This window comes from Acinonyx jubatus, chromosome D4 (genome assembly GCF_027475565.1).
Source record: "Acinonyx jubatus isolate Ajub_Pintada_27869175 chromosome D4, VMU_Ajub_asm_v1.0, whole genome shotgun sequence".
In the NCBI taxonomy this organism is placed as follows: Eukaryota; Metazoa; Chordata; class Mammalia; order Carnivora; family Felidae; genus Acinonyx; species Acinonyx jubatus.
Genome location: NC_069391.1, coordinates 80,940,661 through 80,953,301, shown reverse-complemented (window position 1 = coordinate 80,953,301; position 12,641 = coordinate 80,940,661). Strand labels below are relative to the sequence as shown.

The window sequence follows — 12,641 nt, the reverse complement described above, 5'->3', positions numbered from 1 at the left end:
TAAGGTACATGTGGGAATGAGAACGAGGAAAGAACATAAATCAGAGAGGAAAACAGCCAGTTTTCTTTGATCTTAATTTCCATTCGTGCAATGCCTATCTATGAGCCCAATTTTGCGGCAGTGGGATTACTTTGTTGTATTTGTTTTTAAAGATATATTGGGGTGCCTGGGTGGCTCAGTCAGTTGAGCGTCTGACTTCAGCTCAGATCATGGTCTCGTGGTTCACGAGTTCAAGCCCCACATTGGACTCTATGCTGACAGTTCAGAGCCTGGAGCCTGCTTCAGATCCTGTGTCTCCCTCTCTCTCTGCCGCTCCCTTGCTCGTACTCTGTCTCTCTCTCTGTCTCAAAAATAAATAAAACAGTAAAAAAATTTTTTAAAGATATAATTAGCTTCAGCACCATGGATAGAGAGGATGAGGAAGAAAGGTCAGAGAGAGAAACCTTTCTAAAGCATTAAAATGTGTCAAAAAGAGATTGCCTAGTTCCAATATAACAACTCAAAAAAGTCCAATTGGCCAGGAAATGCAAAGACAAGGGGTGTGTGTGTGTGTGTGTACCGGCTTGTGGTGGTGGTGGTCCTGGAAGGGATATTAATTAATGGCTGGTAAATCCTAGAAGAGGAGTCATGGTTCACATCTTTAATTATATGTACATACCTCACCCTATGTGTATTTGTTTGCAAATAAGAAACTGCATTATGACTGCTTTCATTAAGCAGAATTTCTTTATTATAGCAGAAAATGTGGAAAGACACAAATACAATATAATTAGTTAAACCATCAAGGAGATTTTAAAATGTCTTTATCCACAGATTTTCCCCTTGTCTATTTAAGATTTTCATTAGCATACATTTAAATGAAAAGCACTAAAAAGCATGTCTAACCACCTAATGTCTTTAGTTTTTACAAATATTTTCTCAATAAGAAGCATTCTTATAGATGAAATTTTCCAACCCAAAGGTTACTAGAAATTGAGTATAAAAATTCATTTTGTCATTTTCAAACAGAAGCTTTTTACTTAACAACAAAAACCTGTTTTATAAAATATTAGATAAACCCATAAATTGGTACAATAATGCACTTCCCCTGCCATCACCCCTTTCCAAACCTCTATACACACGCTCATATGCCTCTCTGAAGTGTCATCCCAATTCCTACTAAGAAAATACCATGGACTCCACAGTGGAAGCAGCTGATTTGCAATGCTAGCCAAAGGCAAGATCACAGCTAAGATACCTTGAACTAAGATCCTAAAAATGCTCAGGACTTAAGAAAAGTTCTAAGTGGCTTAGTAAACTGAGAATGGACTTCTTTATAAAGAATTTCCCCACTGACCCCAGCCGGCAAGCCCACACCATCCCATTTTAGTCAAAATGGAGTCGTTTTGTGGAGTCCCAAGAGCAAGATGCTTCAGAGAGCCAGGATGTTGAGATGAGTTTTTACGTGCATTTTGGCTGCCTCAGGCCTTTAACCTAAAAATATCCTTTGCGATTATCATCTTAGCAACTTCAGCGTGGCCTATACACCATTCACCTCAGCTGCCCTTATTTTGTTAGTTTTAATAACCACAACCATCACTACGGCAATCTGTACCAGAAACACACCTGAATGGATTCTAAAACCCGAGTTGCTCATTATAGTTGAATATGTAAATGCCATCTCTATTATGACTGCTCAGAGAGTTAATAATAACAGCTAAAATCTACTGAGTATTTAATATGTGCCAGGCACTGTGGCAGTGTTAACATACATTAGCTCATATAAAGCCAACCATTAACTCTGAAATAGGTGTAATTATTATTCCCGTTTTACGAATGAGAAAACTGAGGCTTGAATTTCTGAAGATCACACAGAGAGCAGGTGATGGCATATAGATTTAAAAGTAGGTAACTTGGCTTAAGAATTCATACTCTGAACCAATATGTGACCCTGACTGACACTGTGTTTTTTGTCCAGCCATTCTGAATCCCAAGTAAGAATCCTATAGTGTAAAGTTACCACACCTGTGAATCCATGTTTCTGGACTCTTTGGAAATTTAGTTAAGGCCAGTTTTCCCAGATGTAAGTCCTTAATTGGATTTAAAGTGCCAGAGAGGATCAGCTCTTTTCTGTAAAAGAAAAGTAAAAAGAACTGTTACTCTTATCTTTCCATCTAAACATACTGCATGGCTATTAATGGAACCTCACCATGAAGTGAATTTCCAAGAAAAAGAAAAAAAAACAAAACATGAAACTCTCATAAATATCACACAAAGTAATCGAGAATATATTCTCATTATCTCAGAGTTAGCAGGATTAATAAATTGAAACAGAAGCTCTTAAATCAGTAGCGGAACTTGAATTACCAAGCTGGAGAGGGCAAAGAGCTTCTCTGGCTTGTCTCATTTCCAGAACTCACAAGGCCTGACATCAGTATCTGTAGGGCAGATCCAATACGAGTCAAGAATTGCTCTACTTGGAGTTAATCGTACACACAGTATGATTAAGATGTAAGGGAAAAAAATCATTCATTCAACATTACCCTAACAAAATTACTATTTTTATTTTTCAATTTTCCCTTATGTCTTTCCCCATATGTATATATACTTAATTAACATATAATTTTATATTATGTTTTACAGCTTAAGAGTTACCTTACCCCACATTTCTAAAGTGAACATTTAAAACAGTCAAATAGTTTCCACTGATTGGCTATGCTATCATTTAATGACCTTTTCTTCTTTGGTTAGACATTTGGGTTGCTTCCAAGTTTTTGCTATTCTGAAATATTTCTGAAACAGAACGTTATGTTTAAGACTTCTTTTGTTTCTACCATTACTTTTGGGATAAGTTCCCAGAAGATGTTATTACTGGGTGAAATACCTGCACGGCCCCTGATAACGTGACCGCTGCTCTCTGAAATACCAACAGAAGAACTTCTGTGCAGTTGTAAGACTGTCATGCAGGAGCTCTCAACCTACTTCTCAGGTTCTGATAGTCCTGATTATATTCCCAATTAATTTGCAATGAATCTATTACAATACAGTTAGGTCACTGACTAGAATTTACTAATCTTAAAAAGTCCTTCCTGTGGTAGGGTTGGTAATTCATTTATTTTAGAGAAATTTAATCCCATAAAGACCAGAACCCAGATCATATACCTCACCTATTTAGATAAATTTAGTTCCTAATTACCACAATACATTTTCTTTCCAACAGCGATGTGCTCTTTCTACATTTTTGTTTGATAAGAGAAACAATTTCCCTTTTAATGAAAATACTGAACAGTGATAACAAATATTTATATTTTATAACCATTTAGGTCAGGCATTTCAGAATATAATTTGAAGTGACACTGAGGTTTATGGATGCTTTAAAAAATGGATTTGCTATTTTGCTTTCATTGGACAGGAAGTCTATGTACTTCTGTATTAGTACAGAATACTCCTGTATTAGTCACTGAAAGACTAATGCAACAGCAAATTACTTTTGCAGTCCTATGTCCTCTTTCTTCTGAAATCAGTAATGTTTCGTTCATACAGTAAGTCAGCATACCTATAGTGTAAAAGGAGGCAAAATATTTTCCTATATAATTTTAACTTCTTTGTAACACAGTGTTTCTCAATGTAAGGTCCTTAACTACAGCATCACCATCATCTGAAACTTATGAGAAATGCAGATTCTCAGATCTCATCGCAGACCCACTGATTCAAAAGCCAGTGACAAAGCACTGTGTTTAGACAAGCCTTCTAGGTGATGCACCAAACTCTATGGTATAGAATTTACTGTAGGCAGCCTCGTTTCCATTGACTAAATTTTAAACCTCACTTTATTTACAACTACCTACATAGACTGTCATATATGTCTATGAGGAAATAATCAAAATTTTCTTCAGAAAAGAGCAGTCACTTTATATCTGAATCTTTACAAAGTTTGTAAAATTAGGGGTGCTCCCTTAATTTATTTTGAACAACATATATGGTAAGCTATATCAGCCTAAAATAACCTCAATCAATATTATATATGGATGCTTTAAAAGATCACCAGATAGGTGTGTATGGGTGGCTCAGTCGGTTAACCGTCTGATTTGGGCTCATAATCTCATGGTTTGTGAGTTTGAGCTGGGCATTGTGCTCTGTGCTGACAGCTCAGAGCCTGGAGCCTGCTTCAGATTCCGTGTCTCCCTCTCTCTCTGCCCCTCTCCCGCTCACACTCTCTCTCTCTCTCGCTCTCTCAAAAATAAACATTAAAAAAAATAAAATATCACCAAATAGAATCATAAGAAAGCAAGCAAAATTTAAATAACAATTTAATAAACATTCCTGGGGACAGGACTGAACACTGTAGGCATTAAATACTGTCATAAAATTTTAAAGATCACTTGAAAAAGAAATACAGTAATTGATTAAGGTATAGCTATCACAGAACCAAGACATAATCATAAAAGAAAATCGACTGCTCGAATGCATTCAAGTAGGAATCTATCTTGAGAAAAATTTTAGTCACACATGGATTCATAAAGTGCTATATCTCAAACAAGCTAGATACATGTAAACTTGATGTGCTCTGGAAAACTACTAAGTTGAAAAAATAACTCTCATGATGACAAAGTCACTGATGTCCATAAACCACATAAAACATTTGAATTAAATTGTTTGATGAAATGTAAGAATATGATGAATAAGTTAAAATACTTTACATAACATGCTATTTTAAAGGTATGTGACTAAATTTAAAAATTATCAGAGTATGACATTTGCTTATCTCATGCACATAGTTTAAGATTACATATTGATATTAGCCTAAAAAGTTTTTTTTAGACTTTTCTTATTGAGGAAATGGAGTACTGCCTTAAATTTGAGGTGGCTTTATTTTCAGGCATATTGAATAAGCTGGGCTTTGAGATTCATCCTAAAAGCCTTAGGTGATACACTGCTAACAGAGGACGAAGGAAGAAAACAAAGGTCAAATAAATGTGGGGAGAAGTACCTTGGAAAGGAAAAGGCCACCTGTGTGGTTTTATTAAGAGCAGGGGGTGATGGGAACAGTGCTGTGCTACACGCACAACCTTACTGGATGAAATTAAGCAAGGGCTTTTATATTTCTACAAAGTTTATCTCATTTAAGTTTTTCTGTCTTCTCTCCATCTCAAGTTATTAGTTATGGTTTCTCTCTGCTGTCACTTGATTTAATTTGTAGGAAACCAGGGGCCATGTATCTTGTCCATGGCTAAGTCTTCACTGGTTAGCTCAGTGCATGGCACACAGTAATGAGTGAATAAACAAATGCCATCTTTTTTTTTACTGTATATCTTTATTCTGTCTGAAATAACCATAATGATGATAATAAAAATCATCCTCATAAAAACTACCATTTACTGTACACTTTCCCTGAATCAGGCACTGTGTTAAGTGACTTACATATATTATCTAATTTAATCCTCAAAACAATCCTATATTATGTAGAACCATATGAAATTGCCGATACTCAATTGTTTTGGGGTTTTTTGGGGGGTTTGTCTTTATTATTTTTTTAAAAAACGTTTAACTTTATTTATTTATTTTGAGAGAGAGAGAGAGAGAGAGAGAGAAAATCCCAAGCAGGCTCAGCGCTGTTAGCACAGAGCCTGATGTGGGGCTCGAACTCACAAACTGCGAGATCATGACCTGAGCCAAAATCAAGAGTTGGACGCTTAACCAACTGAGCCACCCAGGCAGTTTCTTTTTTTTAAGAATTTATTTCTTAATTTTATTTCTTTTTTTAGATAAACTTTTGGGATACCTGGCTGGGTAAAGCATGTGACTCTTGATTTCATGGTTGTAAGTTCAAGCCCCATGTTGGGTGTAGAGATCACTTAGAAAAAAAAGTCTTAAATAAACTTTCAATCTTACAATTGTTTTAAATTTACAGAAAAGTTCTAAGGATAGTACAGAGAATTCTTGTATACCCTGTACCCAGTTTCCTTTATTAATATATTATAGTACATTTGTCATAACTGATGAACCACCATCAGTAAATTACTATTGGAAGTCCATACTTTATTCAGAATTCCTTCATTTTTACCAAATGTCCTTTATCTAGTCCAGCACCCTGACCAGAACATCACATTACGTTTGGTTATGTCTCCTTAGGCTCCTCAGATAAACCTTGACAGTCTTTATGAATCCTAATGAGGTATTTTATATGAAACTTTTCTTACGGTTAGACCAGGGTTTTGAGGAGGAAGAGACCACAAAGTACCACCTTTATTGCATCATTTCCCAGGGCACAAAATATCATGACTTGTCCCAGCTGATGCTGACCTTGATGACCTCGGTAAGATGGTACATGTCAGGTTTCTCCACTGTGCTTTTTGGAAAGAATTCCACTTAAGGAGTAGGGGAGTTGTACTCCAGCTCCCTGAGGGGACCGCCTGGATAAATTACTTGGAATCCTTCTATACGGGAGATCTGTCTACTTTTTGCTTGCTTAGTCAATTATTTATGTCACTGAGTCACTATGAACACCCATTTTACACTTCAGGGTACAATCCAGTGGTATGTTATTGCTCAGGAGTTCAAGCTTTGGCTATAGAAACCCCTGACATATTCCCATCATTTTCCTCTTTGAGCACTTCCTTACTTTCTGGCTCTTTGAGCTATTCCACACTCATCTTATATATTTCCTGCCCTGCTCTTAGAATGAGACATTTCTTCAAGAAGCCTATTTCCTTTTATTAGAGAAGGGTGTTAGAAACCAGGATCTGGATGCTTAGGTTTAATCGTTTTTGATTTATAAAAACAATTCCATACGGCACAACCTACTATCATCTCAATTTTACAGAAGAGACAACTGAAGCTAGGGGAGAATCGGTAACTTAGACTCAAGGTCTTGGAACTCAGATTGGAAGCAAACATCTAATCTGCATAAAATAAAGTCCCCAGGTTAACTCAATAGGCTATGAGTAAAGGACACAATCACGGGAACTCGGTGTCAGCTATTTTGTTATTTATCTTTGCTCAAAGATGTTCTGCTTATTACTCTATGTAGGTTCACGGAATGATGGAAAAAATAGGACACTGTTATGAAGTCAAGCTCCTTCATGAAGTACTTTGCTGAATTTCAAAGCAAAAAAAGTACCATTCATTTTTTTTCTGCAACTGGCTGGATTTTTAAAGTATATCCATCACTCACTGTAATCACAGGAAATCAGCTCAAAAACTTATTCTTGCGTCTATTTTTTCCCCTGAGGCCACAATACCTATAAAATGAAATGCTGATGTATTAATACCATGTTTTAGCGGTTTCTAACATACAGTCAAAATCACTCAATGCTTCCCAGAGTTACTGCACAAGAAATACACCAACAATTAAACAGAGTGTTAAGTATTTGATCTGCAAGAGACCTTACAAGGTTAGATCAATTTACTTTCCAAAGCTGGTTGTTTTTGCATAAAATGTACTCATGATCCTATGTCTTCATGTCAGCCTTACTGATACGAATTAAGACTTACTAGAACACACACCCACAAATGGACTTTTTTTAAAGAATCAAGGTTTCCTTTTTATTCCTTTAGCACAAAACTTCACTGATGATCCTACTAGAATAACTTTCAAAAGTGATTGCTGTGAATATCATTGAAGTCACATTTATGGAGTGAATTTCCCAAAAACCAGACCATGCAAAAATCGAAAACAGTTTGAAAAGAATCATAAAAAAATTACCTAGCTCAAATCTTTTATTTCACAGATGTAGAAATTAAAACTGTTGTGAAGTTAACAGTGTTTGCCTCTAAAGTCAACTGCTAGTTAATTAATGAAAAAGGACCAAGATCCATGTATGTTAAGACCAGGTTCTTTCTCCTGAACTGAACTTCCCTATAAAATATACAATAAATTATATATGTGTGTGTGTACATGTCTATGTACGTGTGTATGTTTGTACACTGTGCTAGTAACAATCTTTTCTGGTTGAAGGATTTTCAAGTCCTCTGTGATAATGATGAACTGAGAGCACGAGGGAAAACGGTACTCCCACTTCTCTATTACCTTCATTTCTTTTTCACTCAATTTAATTATTTTCAGTGCCAGGCACTAGAGTAGTCGATGGTAGGGAAAGAAAGGGGGGGAAAAAAAAGACGTGGTCCCTACCCATCAGAAAGCTCTCAGTTGTGAGTTTATAGCTCCTTCCTAAAAGTCTCCCTTACAGATTCCTCATCACGCAGTCTAAGACAGCAGTGCCCAACAGAAATATGTGAGTCACCAATGTGAGCCCTGTATGTAATTTCAGCTTTTATAACAGCTACCTTACAAACAAGTATAAAGCAATGTATTTTATTTAACTCAATATGCCCCAAATATAATTTCAACATGTAATTCAATCTAAAAATTACTAACAAGGTATTTTACCTTTGGGGGTACTGAGTCTTTGGAATCTGATACGTAGTTTACACTTACAGCACATGTCAACTGAGATGAGTCGCCTTTCAAGGGCCACACGTGGCTTGTGGCCACTATACTGGATTGTGCAACACTAGAAACCTGTAGTGTCCCGGTGCTTTCTACGCCGGTTCTTTCCTCTATCCACACCCACTCCTTTGGGTGCCTCAAACAGTCTCAGGGCCTTAAATACCACCACCCATTTTCTAGTGACTCCCATATTTACATCTGGCTTCGAACTCCTGCCTGAACTTCAGATTCATACACAAGTACAAGGACACAAATCTAATGTGTCCCACGCTGAACTCCTCACTTCCATCCACCACCCCCACCTGGATCCGCTCCTCCTCCAGGCAGCCCCATTTCAGTAAAGGGCAACTCCATCCTTTCCATTCCTCAAGCCAAAAACCAGACACAAGCTTGACCTTCTTCTTTCTCTTTCCCGCATCGAATTCATCATCTGGGTCTTTAAAATTGGTTTATTAAATACAAAGCTTATACGGTTCAATAAAATACAGTGAGAATCTCACCTTTTCCATTTCTAAATTCTACCTCCAATCACAGCATCTCTCACCTAACCGCATCTCATCTTTTACCGCAACCACTGCCTAAGTTCCCAACCACCCCCCTGCACTCCTATAGCCTACTTTCCACAGGAGCTAGAGTTTCTAAAGTGAAATACTGTCCCTCTTCAGCTTCCAGGACTTTCTATCTCCCCCTGAGTAAGAGTCCAAGTTCCTACCACAGCTTAGGAAGATCTACAAAAGCCCTGTGAGATCGGCTCCCTTACACTCCGGCCTATTACTCTCTCCCTCATTCCCGCTGTGCCAGCCGCGCGGGCTGCCTTGCTGTCTCAGTGCACCAAGGAGCACTTTGGGCACCACCGCCAGCTTTCCCACTTGCTGCTGTTCCCTCTTCTTGGAATGCTCGTACCCCAGAACTCACAGATTGATCCCCATCTTCACGGCAGTCTTTGCTGCCCCCTACGTAAAACTGCAATACTAGTATTCCCATCCTCCTCCCGGCCTTCCCCGCTTTCCCGTCCCAGTTTCACTGCAGGATTTAACCACCATTTGATCTAATGTATATTTTATTTAGTAAATGTCTTTATTTCCTTTCTTCCCCTATTAGAATAAAAATTCCACAAGGACAGGGTTTTGTTTATTTTGTTCGTGGTTCTAGTCCCAGTGCTGAGAACTTAGCATACAGCGATCAATAAATACTTGATAAATGAACAAATGTTGTCGACTATTGTGTGGATTAAATGAGGTAACGAGTAAAGTTATAGTATGTCCCTATAATATAGTAGCCACTCATGAACAAACCATTGTGGTGCTTTCTAGAAAAGAAAATCAGAATTCTAAGATTATGTAAATTTTAAAGCCTGTATCTCATTCTATACTTTTCTTACTCCTTACTCTAAATATCTGAATACTAATTATTCAACAATTTAAAAAGACATATAATAGAAGTTACCTAAATTTTAAAAAATCAGTGACACATACAAAACTAGGTATTATAGAACACTAACTCAGAATGTAACCCTGCTTACCCAGAAGATTAAATAAATTGTTTAAGTCATCTTTAAAGACAAAGAGCTATAATCTATGGTCTCTATAATCTATGGGAAAATTTAAAATGTATTCACAATGTACAACAGGACTTCACTTTTATCTTTAACTTGTATTCTGCTTTCCTCTAAGAGAATTTGTATTAGTCAAAGAGACCACCATTTTTTAAAAACCATACATATTATATAACTGAAAAAATTTCAGTGAAAAAAAAAAACAAAACAGGAACCTGGTCTGAACTTCGATATTTCCATAAAGTATTTTGTGTTTAAAGCTAAAATAACCAGATGAAAGAACTAAGATACTAATCAATGTATGTGATCCCTTCCCCAAATCCCAAGTGCCAGAGACTTGAAGTGATCTGCCCATAGAGGTCACAATATTAGTAACTAAACGGAGACTAAAAGGTCATGGCCTTAAATCCTCATCCTACATACTCCCCACTGTACTTCACAAATACATAACCAATGCCTTACAAACCAACCAATTACACTGGTTGCATCTACTCTTCTAAAAAGGAAGGAAAATAAAAGCATGTATCCAATGGCATACTATAATTCAACACGATAATTCATATTTCAGACAGGAAAGTTTATGGAGCAAAGACAAAAACATACAAGGAGGAGCCAAGTTTAAGTCAGAACTGTCCATGGAGGTAATATAAAGAACAGGTAGAAGACATAAGCATAAAATGCAATAGATACATGGTTTATATTTCATTTTTCAAAAAGCTAACAACTCATGGGGCTTAGAGGTCTTCAGAAATTTGGACAAGTTCATTTGATCACTGGTGAGAAGACATACCTTACATTCCATGCAGTGGTGAAGTCTGGGTTTAGAAGCAGCAGGGTGCATGTGACATCTATCAGTTCTAAAATAAAGAGAAGTCACATTAAAAAGAGTCCTACCCTTTGAGGCTTGGCTTCTCTTTCAAGGCCCTGTATATTTGTGTCTCCTGTTATCCTTATGTATATGCCATGTCATAGTAATTTGAATGGTAAACACCTTGCTCTAAGCTGCCGGAAGTATGAAGATATCCTCAAGATTTTTTTCTACTTTATGATAAATGTAACAATCTTTTAAAAGCTGACACTCAAACAACTTCACAATACAACGTACCTACAAAGAATATGCAAATTAATCTCCTCATTCTTATAGTAGTTTTTGGCACTAATGTAATACTGACCAAGGAAAAGAAATATGATTTCTATACCATTATTCTTTTAATTCCACAAATATTTCAGTAGTTGACTATGTGCAATTTTTCAAAAGGGGAAAAAAACCTACTCATGATCATTTAACACAATTCATTCACATTCCTTTGCAAAGATTATCTTTTGTCATACACATTTTTACATAATCATAGCAATGACAAATGCACAATTTTGTTCTCTTTCTTCATTCAGTATTATTTCATATGCATTCTCCAATACTGCTACAGTATGCATTTTTAACAGCTACATAAGAAGCTCTTAGTGTAATATACTATCATTTATCTTTATCTTAGGTTGTTTCCTGTTTGCTTTTAATATTATAGTTAACATTACTATAAACACACTTTTTGCCTCCTAGCTTATTTTCTTAGGACATATTTCCAGGAGTTGAACTACTAGGTCAAACAATGTAAATACCAGTATGGCTCCTACTAAGCATTTCTGAACCGTCCTTCAAATGAATTGTATCTATTCACATTGCCAAGAATAACAAGTGTGTACTTATGTCCCTGTAACTCCAACGAGGTAACTGTATTTAAAAAATAAATGTAGCAGATACAAAATTATTCTGTGTCTGTTTTATCTTACAACTTTAATTTACAATTATTAATATAAACATTTTTTTTCATTTTTGTTTGGTATTTTCTATTTTCATTTTTTAACAGCCCATTCATATTCATTAGCTATTTAGTGATCATGATATTGACAGAACTCGCATATATTCAAATAAGCTCCAAAAGCTTGTTTAACAGAACAAAATCATTAATATATTTAGACGTATTGTCTTCCTTTTATTAAAACTGAAAAGAGAAGTTTAGGATTAAGATGATCAATGCAGAGACATGAAATTAAGATAACCTCTACCGAGCTCATATTAAACACTAAGTAAAGCAAAATAATAAAAATAATTATAACTTTTTAGCAATAGTGTATACCAGGCACCATAGTAAGTCTTTTATTTACATGATTTCATTGAGTTCTCAGGATTAGGGTTCAAGATATTCTCATTCTGCTTCATAGATAGGGAAACTGATATAAGTTTAAATAATTTGCCTCTGAACACCCAGTCAGTATGTGGCAAAGTCAGCATCTGACTTGTCTTTAATAACTCAATTATACTGCAATTAAAATATGCGTCTATAATAAATACTTGGGACACAAAAGAACATGTACAAATGTATTTCTATAGGCATTTAAAAATATTCCAAATGAACAGGGGCGCCTGGGTGGCTCAGTCGGTTGAGTGTCCGAATTCAGCTCGGGTCATGATCTCGCGGTCCATAAGTTCAAGCCCCGCGTTGGGCTCTGTGCTGACGGCTCAGAGCCTGGAGCCTGCTTTGGATTCTGTGTCTCCCTCTCTCTGCTCCTCCCCCACTCATGCTCTCTCTCTCTCTCTCTCTCTCTCTCTGTCAAAAAAATAAATAAACTTAAAAAAAAATAATGGCATGACCTAAAAGT

The 12,641-nt window shown here is 36.3% G+C and overlaps 1 protein-coding gene across 3 annotated transcripts in view; it reads right to left on the bottom strand.

Annotated features, from left to right (window-relative positions):
- Positions 1-12,641, bottom strand: part of PTAR1 (protein prenyltransferase alpha subunit repeat containing 1) — a 49,762-nt gene that overhangs the window by 19,202 nt on the left and 17,919 nt on the right. For all 3 annotated transcript variants that reach the window (XM_053205289.1, XM_053205287.1, XM_053205288.1), the window contains exons 3-4: positions 10,774-10,840; positions 2,005-2,109 (exon numbers count right to left, since the gene is read on the bottom strand). In XM_053205289.1, the coding sequence (XP_053061264.1) occupies positions 2,005-2,109; positions 10,774-10,840 (172 nt within the window). The remainder of the gene's footprint in view (positions 1-2,004; positions 2,110-10,773; positions 10,841-12,641) is intronic.